Source organism: Vidua macroura, chromosome 16 (assembly GCF_024509145.1).
Source record: "Vidua macroura isolate BioBank_ID:100142 chromosome 16, ASM2450914v1, whole genome shotgun sequence".
NCBI lineage: Eukaryota > Metazoa > Chordata > Aves > Passeriformes > Viduidae > Vidua > Vidua macroura.
In genome coordinates this window covers 10,181,621-10,197,494 of record NC_071586.1, presented here as the reverse complement: position 1 = coordinate 10,197,494, position 15,874 = coordinate 10,181,621, and the positions used below count along the sequence as shown (strand labels likewise).

Genomic DNA, 15,874 nt, shown 5'->3' with positions numbered 1-15,874 from the left:
CGCACCCGTTACAGGCCGTTCGGAGCGCTGCGGGACCGGTAACAGCATCCGAACTGCCCCCGGCAGAGGCATCCCCGCGCTACCGCACAGGAATACTTTATATGTGCCTGCCGCAACCAAAGCGCAGCACAAACCCCTTCCCAAACGCTCCGCGATGTCCTCACGCCCTGAGCAGATGAGAGGCATTTGCGGGTTTTATTGACTATTCGCTTAAACCGCCGGCGGCTTTGCGTCCCGGCCGCTGGCAGCGCGATCCCGCAGGAACTGCCCCCGGGAGAGGCGGGCTGGGCGCTGCCGCGGGGGAGCGGCCCGGGGGCGCGGACACAGGAGCCGCAGTGCCGCGGGGGCAGTGCGGCCCAGCGCGCCCAGACCCGCTCCCGGTTCGAGAGCCGGCCCCGGTGCCGACCCCCGCGGCCCCCAGCATGCGGTGGCTGCTCTGCGCGCTGCTGCTGCTGCTGCTGCAGCTCGGCCGCGGTCGCTCCCCGGCCGCAGGTAAGGGGCCGCCGGTCTGCGCTGGCATCGCCGCTGCGGAGCGGGCGAGGGGTGCGGGGTGCTTGGGGGAGAGGGCTCAGACCTCAGGAGTGAGCTGCATCACAGGTGAGCCTGATAGATGTGACAAGGGATGGAAGCAGCTCTGGGCACGCTCCCCCCACCCCCGGAGACTTTATTCTCCGGCTCTGCGATCTTGGTGCCTGTAGTGAAGGGGGGGCATCCCGGGAAGCCGGGGTTCTGCTTTGCACTGCTAACCCAAAAGCTGCACTTCTGCTTCCCCCGCTGACCCCGCGCCGCGGGTCACAAGGCACCTGGGCAGCTGCTGTCCCTCGCCGTGGGACTCACAGAGCTCCATTCTGCAGAGAGGTCCGAAAGGCAGGAGAAATCCCTGAATTGGATGGAGCGTTTTGATGTGCCAGTCACTCCCTGGGTGACCTTGGGTTAGCCACTGAACCTCCAGCTGTGCAGCTGTTGGCCGGTGTGGCCCTGATTTGTAGAGCACCGTGATAACCTCCAAGGAGGAGTGCTAGATAAACACGAGGTAGTCGGCTATTTTTTTCCCGAATTCTGTGAAACCAAGTAGAACATAGCCTGAATCTTCTAGAGACAAGAAACCTCCCTCTGCCAGGTTTCATCAAATCACAAGCATTTCTCTTTTAACTGAGGAAACTAAGCTCAGGACCATTTCTTCTGCTGTGAAATGGGAACAGTGGAGTTCTTTCTCAGGCAGTAGTGTTACAGTTAATTTCTCACAGTTCTTCTGCCTCCAGACTTGTTCAACACCTGTGATCTGTAAAATAAAATGCAGGCACAATGCCATCTCTTTCATCCCATCCCAAGCAGATGGGTGCAGAAAAGCCAGCGCAGGAGTTAGTTAGCCCCAGTTCTCCCTTCATATTAGAGGTCATGGATGAGTGAGAAATGCAGGTTCTAAGGGTCAGATATTCAGGTCCCTGGTAGCAGTCTGGTGGCTGCTGAAAGAGAGGATAATGAAAGGCATCTGCCTTAGAACCCTCCAGCTCTGCTGCTCTGCCCAGCACTGCTGATAAGAGGAGAGCCAGGCAGAATTCTGATACAGGGAAGGGAGCATCTCCATGTTGGAGGCAAGCAACCAGATCCTGCTCCCAACTCTGTCCCAATTCACAGCTATTTTGCATTTCCTTTTGTTTTGGGGCTTGGGGGTTGATTTTGTTGTTTAACACATGCACATTCTTTAATGCTTCTGCACTGCTACTTAAAAAAAATAATGTATTCTTTCCACAAAACGCAACACTGTCTATCGCAGTAGTTGCAAGATCTGAAGTAAGTAATTTGAGTAAACATGGAAGAGAAGATAATGGTGAGTCATTCAGAGCAGCAGAGCTGGTTCACTATCACAGGTCCTGCACTTCTCATGACTTGATGTCTCATAGAATCATATCACGGTTTGGGTTGGAAGAGACCTTTAAAGGTCATCAAGTTCAACCCCTTGCTACAAGCAGAGACATCTGCAACTAGATCAGGTAGCTCAGAGCCCAGTCCAATCTGACCTTGAATGTTTATACTGGGCAACCCATGCCAGTGTTTCACCACCCTCATTGTGAAATATCACCTCCCATAACCTGCTGGCTGATTTTTATGCAGCCTCATATCTTTCTTGGGTGCATATTGTTGGCTCAAGTCCACATTTTCATCCACCAGTACCCCCAAGTCCTTCTCTGTCCCTTCATCCCCCAGCCTGTACTGAATACCAGGGGTTACCCCAATCCAGATGCAGCACCTTGCACTCAGCCTTGTTCAACCCCATGAGGTTCCCATGGGCCCACTTCTTCAGCTTGTCCAGGTCCCTCTGGACAGCAGCTGATCTGCCACTGCAGCATGGTACATCTTTTATTTGCCTTGGGACTTTTGGTCCTTCCCTGGAAAAGGAAATTTAAGGTGGACCATAGCACAGAAAATGCTTTTACTGAGTTTTTTTATGTTTACTTGTGAGGAAAGTTAGATAACTTTTCAATAGAGCTGGCAAAGGAATCTAGTGAATGAAATCTCACCTGAGTTTGAAAGTTTACATTTTTAGTACAGAGATTAGAGCTGAGCCTCTTCCAGTAGCTGGAAGTCTAATGCTCATGTAAGATCATTAGTGACAATGAACCTATAGCCAGCACCCAGCTCCAGGTGTAAAACCTCATCAACGCTTTTGTGATGTTCTAGACTGAAGCTGTCTTCTACTATGAACATTTCTAGGACCCAGTCTCACATGTTGTTTACTGCTATTTATTTGAACTCATATACACATGGAACAGTTTCTGTTTCAGATATTTAAAAAGTAAAAAATTATGGTGGCAAATTCTTTGCTGGGATGAGTGTCATTGTGAGTTATATAACTAGAGCTGACTGGCTAAAATGTATAAATAAATAAATGAAATTTAAAATGTCATGCAAGAAAGTTTGGTTTACTCATTTTCTTCTGCTTTCCACAGAGTTGTATAGTCTGGAAATAACCAACAACGGTCCCATCACAACAGGAGCTCAAGCTACTGTTCAGGCCAGGCTAAGAATGAAGAATGAAAATGTCACATCAAACTGGTATCACTTTAACTGGGTTTATGCTCCACTGATTCTGATAGAGAAATCAGAGCAGCAGTTTCATTCCATAATTAATGTGACCGGTGAATTCCCTGGCACTTTCCCCGTGTCTGTCTGGGTGACTCACAAAAACTGTTGGTTGTGTCGGCCGATTGCAAGAAATATCACAGTGCTTCAGATTACAGGTAAAATGGGTAAAATAACTTTACAACCTATAGCTCTCAGGAACTCAGTATATATGCCCTTGCAGCATCAGAAAGAAAGCCAGTGTAAATATGGCTTCTGACAACAGAGTTTGGGTTATGGCCTGTGGCTGAAGGTGGGTTTGGGTGGCATGGTGCAATAAGTACCATTACAGCCACGCTCTAGTCTCTCTATACCCAGGAAGAAAGTGTGATGCTGCCTCTGTTTTCCTGCCTCTGTCACTTAGAGAAACTGAACTAGAAACCAGATGCTTCAGCAGCTGCAGTTCACACATCACCATGGGTCAGTGATGTCCAAACTCCTAGAACAATGCTTCTTCTGCTGCCTTCCAGCATTTCTAGACCTAAAGTTAGGATGATCATCAGCAGTGCCAATCTACTGCTTTTCCCTGTTGCATGACACAGCAAATCTTAGGCCATCAGCACAGCGGAGCTTTACATTTTCTTTTAAAGCTCTGTCCAAGTGTACTGAAATTGTATCTGAAATCATGGCTGCATTTCCAAATGTTGTTAAGTGCAACTTCAGTTTTCTGGGAATATTCATAACCATAAATATGTTTTTTTTATTTACAAATTAACCACTGGTGTGCTATGGTTAACTAAATCTCTGATACAGGGATTGACAGCACCTTTCCAACAGTAATTGCAATTATTTGTGCATCACCAAAAAAACCTGTTAACCAGATTTAATGACTTGTTAACAGGATAAGAATCTGTTACTGGTAATCAATAACCTATTAATTTTATAACAATCTGATAAGTGTCTCATCATAATACCTCTTTATTTGTAGGTTAGAGAGGATTTTTTTAGACCAGTCCTTGCCATTCACTGTCCAACAAAGAACCTCTCACAAACACATTCCTCCCTTTCTGCATTCACAATATGTAGCACTGTTATTCACAGTAGTCAAATCTTAATTTCTGTAGAAACAGCTAAAACTAAGGGGGGGAATGCTACATTTAAAAAACCCACAAAACAAAACCAAAAACCACCATCCCACACATGATGAGTATGTGTACTGGCCTGACTCTGAATCTAGATGCTTGATATTAATACCAGTTATTTTAAAATAAATAGCAAAATTTATAATGAGCTCAATCAGTCAAGGACTGTTTCTCTTAGTTCTACTGGATGTTTTATCATGACCCATTGTATAACCCTCAATAAATATTTTCATTTCACTGCCTCATTCACATGCATGACAACACTGAGTAATAGATGTAAAATACACTTAACCACTTGGACTGGGACACAGCAAGACTCACCCAGTACACCTGAAAGAATGTTTTGATACACACACAGAGCATGGAGCTGTGGAAGGATGCTGTCATTCTTCTGTCATATATGCTGTCATACATGCTGTCATTCTGCCGTCACATGTGTTGTCATTCTTCTTTCCCCTTTTTTATTCTGCAGAATTTATCACAGGGAACCTCACCATAGCCCAGATAGAAGACAGCAGAGTTACCACACATGGTTCTAGTTCCTCCTTGGACACAGTGACCCGGATTTCTTTCTCTCTTCATGACCCAAGTCATTACTTCAAGTCAGCATCATTTGTCTACAACTGGGATTTTGGAGATGGGTAGGTGTGGTTACTTTGTTTGCTTTAATGAGTGTTCCAGATGGCTCTGATTCAGATGTTCATCTAGAGAGAAATCCTAATAAAATCAGTCAGCTAATAGTCTGCCTGCTATAAATGTTATTTTCATCAATTTTGTGAATTCTTTTAGCATTTTCTTTAGTTTCTTTAATTGAAAATGCAGAGATTCACTCTGGATCTGGTACTAATTGTCATTCTATAGGTAATACCACAGACATAAATCCTCGTTTATATGGACATAAAGTAGAATTAGAATCACAGCCACTGGAACGTTGTCTGTAAAAAAAATATATTAGAGCTTGTCCCTTTTTAAACCAGAAATACACAAGCACTTGGTAAAAGGCAATTTTGATTCTAAATCTTTCCCTGTTGCACACAGAGTTTACCAGATTACCAAGGAGCCCTTTGTCTACTGCAACTGCTCCTCCATGGGGAACCGCACGGTGCATCTGAAGGTCGTAGCTGAATGGGAGCAAACTGGAAGCATCATACACGAAAGAGAAATCCTGCAGAAAACTGGTGATTTTACCACAGCTCTGGAGCTCTTGGGTAATTATGAAATTTTTGCAGCCTCAATGCAGATCAAGCCCTATATGTATAGATACAATCTAGTATATACAGATACAATCTAGCTTTTGACATGGTAACACAACTTCAACATTGTTTCACATGCAAGGACTGGTCAACATCATTCACCAAAAGTGTTTCCACTGTAGAATTGACTACATGCTCTTCTAGGGCAGAAAAAATGGTGGAAACAGATACAATCTTCAGTTTATTTTTAATCTACAGATTATTTTACTGTCTTTTGTAGAAGTCTTACATACAATTCAAACAACAAAGGATTTATGGCAACTTATGCTGGATTTGTTTGTTCAATTTACACCAGCTCTCCCTAAACAATAAATCAATTAAATCAAGCATTAGGAAAGTCTCATTGATTTGATCAGCTGTGGGAGTAAATAAACACAGAATTAAAAATGTAAAGAATTAATAAAGTTGATTATACCTATAAAAGGAATCAGACAAAAAGTCAGGAAACTTATAGCATTTCTAGTGGTAGGTTTCCTTTTAGGGTGTGAGACAAATAGTTTTCTTTGTGTGACTGATGAAACTCCAATCTGTAAGTCTGTGGAAATAAACCTTCACTGGGAAACCAGTGAGACTCAAGTTTACATGTGGAGTGTGACATGCTGCCTTTTCATTACTTCTCAGATGCTGTTAAAAGTATTGACATAGTGGGCTCCAGAGAGACTCACGTAATGGAAAACTTGAATTTATCTCTTCATATCAATGGCACGTAAGTAGCAAACACAACTTCTTCCCCCCCCCCCCCAAAAAATTGTTTCTTTAAGTGTTTTCCCCCAGTGTTTCCTAAATATAGTCAGTTGAACCCCAGAGAACAATTGTTAAAAAAAAAAAAAAACAAGACCACCTCCTTCCCCCCCAAAAATACTGTTGAATATTGCATTTTCCTGACTTGAAATGCCATGAGCTATAAGAGCCTGGAAGACCCTGCATCTTTACAGAAAAGTAGAATCCTCCTATGTAAAGGAAATGCTATTTTTTTAATCTTTGTAAAGGGAATGTTAAAAGAAAAGTAGCCAGAGAAATGGTGGGGGAAAATACATCTGAAAACTTCTTTCTGAACTTTTCTCCTTCACCAATTTCCCTGTTATTAAATTGAAATATATTCCAAGTCCTGTTGCACAGCAGCAAAACTTGACTAGCATAGAGGATCAATAGGTTTGGGGAGTGATTCTGGCAAAGTTCAGGTTGCCACAATGCCACAAGACAAATAAGACATAGAAGCCCTGTGCAGCAAGGATCATAGAAAAATAGGAAGGTTGTGAGCGCCTCAATCCTTGTACAAGCTCTCTCAAGTTGCAGCGTTAGAGCACACTGGAGTTTTGGAGTGAGCAGCACCCAAACAGAGTCATCTACCAAAGGCATAAACAGTCCCAACAGACAAAGCAGCACAGTTTGCATTCAGAAAGTGAAAGGCATATTGGCAGGAATGGGAACTGGAGATGGCATCCCAGTAAAGGTGAACAGCCAAAAACTATGACAGGCAAACCTGAGATCACTAAGAGCAGGCTTGGTGACCTCGTAGTCACAGGACTGGGGCTGATGCAAGAGGAGTTTAAGATAGAGATGTGGTGACAAAGAGATGGGTTATCAAAAACAAAGCTAGAAAATGAGCTAAACACATAAACATGATGCTTTCTTTAGCAAAGAATGTTGTAAAGAGATAAGAAACAAAATACTAATAAAATAGGGTAAAGAAAAGCTCTGTCTGTTTTCAGAATCAAAGTCTGTAGTGCATAAGGTAAGCTCAAGAAGAATCAGTTGAAACAGGGAGCTGAACAGGTAAGTAAAAGGCTTCAATTAGATGTGATGGGAAGCCACAGGGCCATGACGTGCACTAAATTGCTTGATAGCAAATAAAAACCCTTTTGTTAAAGTAAGGGAATGTGATGCTTGAAATTTACTTACATTTTCCAGCTTTTAGTCCTTTGTTCAGAGCTCATCTTATATTCTTTCCAGTTTCATGTGCAGGGTGTTTTAATTAAAACACTCTTGGGTGTGCTTCAGTGGTACAGACAGTGATCTCTGTGTGAGAAGGACAAAGAAAAAACTAACTTCCCCTGGAAGTGCAGGAGAAAAGATTCCTTTTATCTTTATTGAAGAAGGACTATGGAGTTTTCTACAAACAGTGGCCCACTGATGACCCTTGCAGGTATTCAGCTCTCAGGTGAAAGACCTGCCTTTATAGAAGCATCACAAAGAACTTTTTCATTTCGCATATGCTATAAACCAAACAACAGTGCGGTTTATTTGTATTTAAATTAACTTCATTAGTTTCAAAATTATTCTGCTATCTTAACCAAGCTCTTTGCTGAAATTTTTTGCAGAGTTTTTTTTATTTTGCCTTTTTGCTCTTGTCGTTTCAGCCCACCACTGGCATTATGCTGGCTTATAAAATCCGAGTGCATTCCTCTTGAAGGTGACAAATGCCATCTGGTGGAGATCAGTGGCTCCTGCTACAACCTCAGCCACACCTTCAGGGACGCGGGACAGTATTGCCTCAGTGTCAGGGTGGAGAACGGCGTGACAATGCTGCAGACGTACCACGGGATCAAAGTGCGGCCAGCAGGTGAGGGGCAGGGAGTCTGAGCAGCACGGAGAGTCCCAAACAGGTTAGGGACAAGCGTGGATTAACCAGCCTGCAGATGAGGTTTCAGGAATGTGGTGTAGATCCCTAAAACGAGAGGAATAAAAAGGGAAATGAGAATGTATAATGTGCCTGCTGTAATTGCTCTGAGCTTCTTGTGTTCCACTGAACCCTCAGTCCCAAGAGTGTCTTGAAGCTACTAAGTACACTGGGAAGGCTGTATTACTTAAATTAATTTTTTTCCTATTTAAATAGTCCAGCTTTTGTTGTTAGAGAGGATAACTAGGAAAATGTATGTGTCTGTAACACTACCTTAATTAAACAGTCTCAAGTCTTTGTGCTTAGTTTAGTTATGGAATTTTGAGGGTAGATTTTCTAGGCTTCCATTTCATTACAAGTCTCTGTCCCTCCTGCCAGTGGCCCCAGCTGGCTCCCCCATGCATGGTCACACATGCTCGTCCTGGGTCCCTAAACCACCTGGGAGAGTGGTTAGGTGGCCAAGTGAAGAGGATAGGGCACAGCCAGGCTGTGACACAGAGTGGGCACACCATGTCACTGTGAGCCAGCTGTGTACAGACAGGGCAGCTCACTCCAGAAGGCACTGGTGTGCATCAGGGCTGAATCCTCTGTGCTGGAGGCTCTTGGCTCCTGTGGAGGTGAGAGTCCTTCCCATCCTCTTGGGGTGCCACAAACACCCTGGGGAGTCAGGGGCTAACATATGTAACTGAGTGGAAGTTTTTAGGTTCTTCAATGCAAAAGAGGGCATAAAGGGAAAGATCCTTACAAACCCCTCTCCCACTCCTGAGATTTCAGAAAAACCTGGAGTGATCAGGGCTGAAAAGTTTATTCCTTCTTACACACATTCCTTCTTTTTTCTAAAAATGCTCCTAAAATTTCTTCATTGCTTCCTTCTCGCTGTTGCCTTTTCTGGGGTATTGTGTCACAGAAATGTGTCCTTGTGCTTTTTCCTAGGAATCCACCCAGCTTTCTTTGTCCTGCTCTGCACTGCTCTGGTTTCAGTGATGCTGGTATTGGTGCTGTACACGACTTTTCGAAGTCACACACAACAAAAAGACCTCGTGGAGGTATTCAGTTACTCTTACTTTGAGCTGGGATAGTAATTAGGTAGCTTTCAGCCATGAAAGGTATCTGATAGGAAACATTCTTTAATCCCCAGACAAACAGAGCGGGAGGGAGAATTTCCCTGGTAGTTGTGATCTGTTCCACAAAAAAAAAAAAAAATCCAAGCAGTGTAGGCAGATGAAGAAACAGCCATGCTTCTGGCTTGGTGCAGAGAACTCTAAATTGCCAGAATAATAATGGACAGTGTTTTAATATTCCCAAGCAGATGCTTGCATTGAAGTATCCATTCCAGAGGATCTGCCTCAGAGTAGTTACATGAAAGAAAGCAGGAGACAGTGCAAGAGGATACAGGATAATAAAAAACGAGGGGTATGTTACCTAAAGCAGCCCTAAATTGTTACCTACCCCTTGTATGTGGCCTTCATCTCCCCAGCTCCCTGCCATCTCTAATATACTTTCACTTGCTACAAAAGGTGTTTGCAATAAGCATGAGTTCTTAAATCAAAAGTAGCTTTCATGGTTCTTTGGAAAGTACCTAATACCCTTTACACTGTGCCACAATATAAATTATATACCTCTAGAGACACTGTCTATAAGCCATGTGCAAAGCAGATATAAATGAGAAGTCTATTTGAAGTTAGTGACTGAGTGAAAATGGTTGAGGACCAAGTGCCATTTGTAGCCCAATGTGTTCTTGCTGGACTTGAACCAGTGGGAACAGAACTAAGAATTATCTTTTTGATCTTCCTTTCCCAGGTAGCTGACTTTGACTTTTCTCCACTGTCTGATGAACGCCGGTCTAATCATTCCAAGTCAGGCTGTGGCCCAGTATGTTGCAGATCATGTTTTCTTCAATCATCAAAAGAAGCTGCCTGGGAGAGTCATGAACTTCTACATTCACTTTACAAGCCAGTCAAAATGTACACACTGTGAAGAACACAATTGCACTTTGGTTGCACTGTCTAACTTTCTCACTTAGGCTAAGTCAAAAGCCTGGTGCTGCATGAATGGTTTGGTTTTGCCAATGCAATGAGGTTCACCACTTTAAGTCCAGCACTTGAGTACTTCATTTTCTGAACTTAAAAAGAACAAGAAACACAGTAAAAGTAGCTTTGTATTTTTAACTTATACGGGTGTGTACACTTACAGCTGTAAATGCAACATTTTATTCTTATGGAAGATTGTTTTATGTGCAGGTTTGCTAAATTCACTACCTCTTGTAATTTCTCTGTTCCTTCTTTTCTCTTGTTTCAAAGAAGAAAATGCTTAAGACACACATACCTCCTTTCCTATGTACAACAACATTACTGGAAATGGAAGTCATCCAAAATACTGTTGAACGTGTATTTCTTCTATCAAGGAACTGACGTGTCCAGGTTGAAAACAGAGGAGGGGTTTCCAATGAACGAGACAACCTAATTATGTTGTTCTTTTTCCTGTCTTAAAAGATCCATTTTTAAGCTAATAGAGTTCTGTCAGACTGCAGTGGTAGTGATATACTCACCTGTTAGCAGTATTTTGGTACTGCAGAAACCTCCACATGTCCACCCCTTTCTAAAATAGAATACCACTCTAATCTGTATAAGAAGCTTTTTTTTTTTTTTAGGCTATCCATGCTTCTTTTAGACCTCATATTGCTCCCCATTTAGCCATCAAAGGTCCTCTTCTAAAAAATGCAACAACCAGTAGCTCAAAGCTGTTCAGCAAAACATATTTAATTGAAATTCCTAATCAATATTCAAGGTTGTATAAACTCCATACCTGTTGCAGACCATCATCTACTATCAGCTTCCTGCTCAGCCAGGCTTTGCCCACTGGCATTTCAGAGTACCCTGGATGCTTTTAAACAGAAGTGCCTTTGTGTCCACTTCTTTTTTTAAATGTGACACACCCTCCCCACCTCTGTTGAAAGCATGTGGGTATTGTGGGTTTAAGGTTTTTCATAGTATCTCAAATGATTAGAAGATAATAGTCTGAATGTGAGGGGATTTACCATGAGGTTTTTGAGGTACTCTTCTCACATGTTCAACATCCATGCTTCCTCAGAGGAGCCCAGAGCTTCAGTTCTTCTGTGAAAGAAATTACACGACCCTTAATTAATTTGATACATTTAAAATAGAATAGGCTCATGTAAGATAACAAATCCTATAAACCCAAGTTTTTGTCAAAAGGTCCCTTCCAAAGCAGAACTTCTTTCAGCTTTTCTTCCTGAGAAATGGTATTTCTAAGCAAGCTTGTTGATTGAAAGTGGTGTTCTTTGTATTCTTTCTCAGTGCTCTGGTATCAAACTCTTATCTTCAGCCATATTCAGTTACTGCTAAGAATGTGTCTCTCTTTAGCAAAGAAGCTACTGTGCCTGTGAACTTCAGATTAATTGTTTATTCCTGAGATCCCAGCCCTCTGAGCCACTGCCAAAGGCAGTGACTTGTTCTGGGATGTCAGTGTAGTTTGTAAATGGCTACATAGTCCTTGGGCAGTGGAAAGAAGAGATTTCTGATATGCAAAATGCAGCTCAGAGTGACAGAGTCCCGAGACAGACTGCACAGGGGTTTCTGCAGCCAGAATTTAGTTTGGACTTCTTTTGTTACATTTGTGAAAGACATGTTGCCCTTGCTGTTGTAATACACTTAAAGACAACCCATTGACATGTTAATGGATGTATAAAAAGCTTTCTTCTCCATATTGTACTGCTAGCAAAGACAATATCTGTGAGAGCAGACTCAGTTATAGATACATGAAACTGGCTTCCTTTGGGTTTGAAACGGGTCACTTGAAAGGAACAAGACTTATGCTTGGCCCCCTTTTGAATTAATACTCAGGTGATCCAAAGAGTGTCATGGGGACTTAGGCCAGGAACTTTGCTGCTTTGGGTTTTTGCATTTGTGTTCTTCTCCATATGTCCAAGCCAAGATACAACTGATCATGCCAAACCTGGCAAAGTAGGCATCAACCCCCATCAAAAAAGTGGGACATGGAGTTAGAGATACAAAAGACAGGCCTAAGAAAATCCCAGATTTCCTATTGAAAAAAACAGAGCAAATGTCCTTCAGAAGAATATTGGCTTTTACTCTCTGCCTAGAGTGAAGAAAGGATGGCAAATGAATCAAATTATTCAGGAGGATAGAAAAGATAAAGTGCTGCAAAGAAGAAAGTCAACATTACCAAATACTGGAAGACACTTCTTCAAGAGCAGAAAAGAAGAGAGGTTAGAAAGAAAGGTATCTCTGGCAAAAAATAAGCAGTGGAGAAAGTGCACTTAAAAGGGTATGTCAAGAAGCAAATTAACCAAGAAAATTTAAACAGCCTTAGCAAATTGAAATATAAGTATGAGAAATAGTCACACGAATATGTTCTTGAATCTAATATGAAACTGCTTCCTGCACAAAAGACTGATCTGTGGGTTTGATAAATGCATCTGAAATTGAAGACAAAAGGTAATTGAGCAGTTCAGGATATAGCAATGAGATTAGTGGGACGTAGCAAGGATCAGTAGGAGGATTCATTTTGATAACCTTAGAAATCAATGACCTGAAAAAGGAATGTTCAGCACAAGGATCAAACTCACTGACTCAAAACAAGAGTCCAGTGAGTGCAAAGCCAAAGAGCCATTAAATTCAGGTGATAAGCAAGAGTGTGGGCAGATAAAAAATGCATGCAATGAGAACTTTTTATAAGGAAACGCATTTGAGCACAGAAAGGTTCTGGAAATGCACAGGAGAAAAACACACAGCAAAGCAAAAGAACTTCTGTTACTCTGTAATTTGTCATATAAACAATGGTGTTGGTTTGTGCAGTAATTGTGAGGACAAGTCAGCCTTTTATCTTAAAAGCAGAGCATAAAGCTCCATGGCTGAATGGGTCAAGGCTGAATTTTGTCTTTCCTCTCTGAAAAGGAGATTACGCAGCCCAAGCTGTGAGCACAGTTTGAAGACACAAGGCCTCTATAGCATTTGCTGGGTGCTGTACAAACAGAAGTTTTCTCAGCAAAAGGAAGGTGAAGAACTTTATATTTAAATGCTCAACTTTATTATTAGATAATCAGCCAACACTTCACCTTGATTTTTGTGCCAGTTTCCTTGGAAACTGAAATGCCATCCTGCAGCTGTCACAAAATTGCTCAGATCCTGCAGCTCTCAGCTTTGACAGCACACCGTGCACTACAAATGTGGATTTTTAAATTGCAGCCACAAAAGTGGGGAACACAGAAGTTTCAGTAACTTCTTTCAGAGCTGGGTATACTCATCACCAGCATGTGTAATTCCTACAGCAGTGTGCACAAAGAGAGCAGTCACAGCAAATCATGGAACCATGAAATCATAGAATGGCCTGAGTTGGAAGGGACCTTAAAGATCATTTTGTTCCACACCCCTGCCATGGTTGCACTAGACCAGGCTGCTGCAAGTCCCATCCAACTTGGCCTTGAGCATTTCCAGGGATGGGGCATCCACTACTCTGGGCCTGTGTCAGGGCCTCAATACTCTCACAGTAAACAATTCTTTTCTGGTGTCTAAATTAAATCTCCTCTCTGTCAGTTGGAAGCCATTCTGCCTTGTCCTGTCACTACATGTTCTTGTAAAAATTACTCTCTCCACCTTTCTTGTCATTTCCCTTCAGGTAGGGGAATCAGGTCACTCCAAAGCCTTCCCTTTTCCAGGCTGAACAATCCCAGTTTCCTCATAGCTGAGTTGCTCCATTCCTCTGATCACCGTGGTGATCTCCTCTGGACTCATCCAACAGCTCCAAGTGCTTCCTGTGCTGCCCCCAGGGCTGGGGGCAGCTCTGCAGGCAGGGTCTCACCTGAGGGGTGCAGAATCCCCTGCCTCTATCTGGTGTTTTATAAAATACCGCAGTTGTACAACTGTCACAACTACAGGAGCAAATCATACTCGAGCACTAGGGAAAGACTAGCCCAGCCAAACAATTTTCTAATGCATTTACTCACAGCAGTCTTGGGAGGCAGAGAAGTGATATTATCACTGTTCACAGGAGGCAGAAGGGAGCCATACAGAGATATGGAGCTTGCTCGAGCACAGGCAGCTGCAAATTCCTGCATAAAATTCGAGATTAAAAAGATTATGACCATCTACCAAATCCTTGTCCTTCTCTTGTAAATTATATCACTTTTCTAATTTTTAATTGATGGTTTTAATTAATTGAAATTAATTGGTTTTATTTAATCATAACCAGTGTATTAATTACAACCAATGTGTTAAATCACTTTTAGCCAAAATTTAGCATGAGCAGGTATTGGGGGAATACTTGGGAATTAGCTTGGGAAAATTACAGAAACTTAAAGTTCTGCTAAGCTAACTTTGATATGCTTCAATGAGCAAGGCCTGGGAGAGAGCGATGTATTGCTGAAACTGGATTGTGAAGTGAAGAATTTATGGACTACAAAGATGTTTTTCAGGAATCAGAAGGTAAAGAAGAAGACAACAAACTCAGTATATTTGTGTTGGAAAATCCCTGCTGGAGGAAAAAAGATACTAAAAAGACTAAAAATGTGAATTAGCATGAACAGTGAGAAATCCATAACCAAGAGAGGACAGAATACCAATTAAAGAACTAATTGTATGATTTGGAATCAGTGAACACTAATCTCTTAGTTTGCTAAAAATAAACAAACAGGTGAAGAAGTTTTGTATCAGCATCTCGTGTGGAGGCTGGAAAATTTTGTCGGCCACACAGACACACACACTCCTCTTGAGCAAGAACAAAGCAACACCTCCTTCCTCGCTAGCACTAAAAGGCGGTGCCAGAGGGTTTATCTCCCGCGGAGGGTTCAAAAATGCGCTGTTAGAGTTTATTTCTCCGGCGGGCTCGGGGCTTTGCTCCGGGCCCAGGCCGGGCCGGGCGGCGCACGCGCCGGCCGGCAGGGGGCGCCCGCCGCGCGGGGATCGCCCTCAGCCGCCTCAGGGCCATGGGCAGGGCACGGCACGGCACGGCGCGGGACGGCACAGGACGAGCACAGCGCGGGACGGCACGGCGCGGCACGGCGGGGCACGGCACGGCGGGGCACGGCACGGCACGGCACGGGCACAGCGCGGCACGGCGCGGGACGGCACGGCACGGCACAGGACGGGCACAGCGCGGGACGGCACGGCGCGGCACGGCACGGGCACGGCACGGCACGGCACGGGACAGCACGGCACGGCACAGGACGGGCACGGCACGGCGCGGCACGGGCACGGCACGGCACGGGACGGCACGGCACGGCACGGCACGGGCACGGCGCGGGACAGCACGGCGCGGCACGGTACAGGACGGGCACGGCACGGCACGGCGCGGCACGGCACGGACGGCGTGGCACGGGCTGAGGAGCGTTCGCTGTCCCAAAAAACAGCGGCGAGGGTGCGGTGGCGCCCCATGCCGCCCTGAGCCCACACTCGGGGTCATTACCGCCCCGAAGGTCGGGGTCATCACTGTGCCAAAATGCTGTCCTGTCCAGCGCAAGGCTTGTGTCCCTCGCTGGGAGGTGATGGATGGATGGATGGATGGATGATGGATGGATGGATGGATGGATGGATGGATGGATGGATGGATGGATGGATGGATGGATGGATGGATGGATGATGGATGGATGGATGGATGGATGGATGGATGGACGATGGATGGATGGATGGATGGATGGATGGATGGATGGATGGATGGATGGATGATGGATGGATGGATGGATGGATGGATGGATGGATGGAGCATGCTGTGCGCTCCTCAGAGAGAATTTCCTCGACTTTGTTCAGGGCACTTGGACG

At 44.0% G+C, this 15,874-nt stretch overlaps 1 protein-coding gene and 1 long non-coding RNA gene across 2 annotated transcripts; one reads left to right on the top strand and one right to left on the bottom strand.

Annotated features, from left to right (window-relative positions):
- The first annotated feature begins 61 nt into the window (after nt 1-61).
- Nucleotides 62-10,457, top strand: TMEM130 (transmembrane protein 130). The gene is made up of 8 exons (XM_053991762.1): nt 62-492; nt 2,952-3,242; nt 4,678-4,846; nt 5,244-5,413; nt 6,080-6,164; nt 7,819-8,021; nt 9,012-9,124; nt 9,879-10,457. Exons 1-8 carry the CDS (start codon nt 423-425, stop codon nt 10,053-10,055), a joined length of 1,278 nt encoding a protein of 425 aa, XP_053847737.1. The 5' UTR covers nt 62-422; the 3' UTR covers nt 10,056-10,457.
- Nucleotides 10,458-11,115: 658 nt separating this feature from the next.
- LOC128815232 (uncharacterized) lies at nt 11,116-14,956 on the bottom strand. Its single transcript, XR_008439588.1, has 3 exons — nt 14,848-14,956; nt 14,065-14,169; nt 11,116-11,191 (listed from the first exon to the last, which is right to left on the bottom strand). It is a non-coding gene; the product is annotated as an uncharacterized LOC128815232 (long non-coding RNA).
- Between the last annotated feature and the right edge of the window lie 918 nt (nt 14,957-15,874).

Coding starts and splice junctions, on each gene's coding strand:
- TMEM130 (XM_053991762.1), top strand. CDS start 423: ATGCGGTGGCTGCTCTGCGCGCTGCTGCTGCTGCTGCTGCAGCTCGGC. Junction 3,243..4,677: donor CACAGTGCTTCAGATTACAG/GTAAAATGGGTA, acceptor TTTATTCTGCAG/AATTTATCACAGGGAACCTC. Junction 5,414..6,079: donor CACAGCTCTGGAGCTCTTGG/GTAATTATGAAA, acceptor ATTACTTCTCAG/ATGCTGTTAAAAGTATTGAC.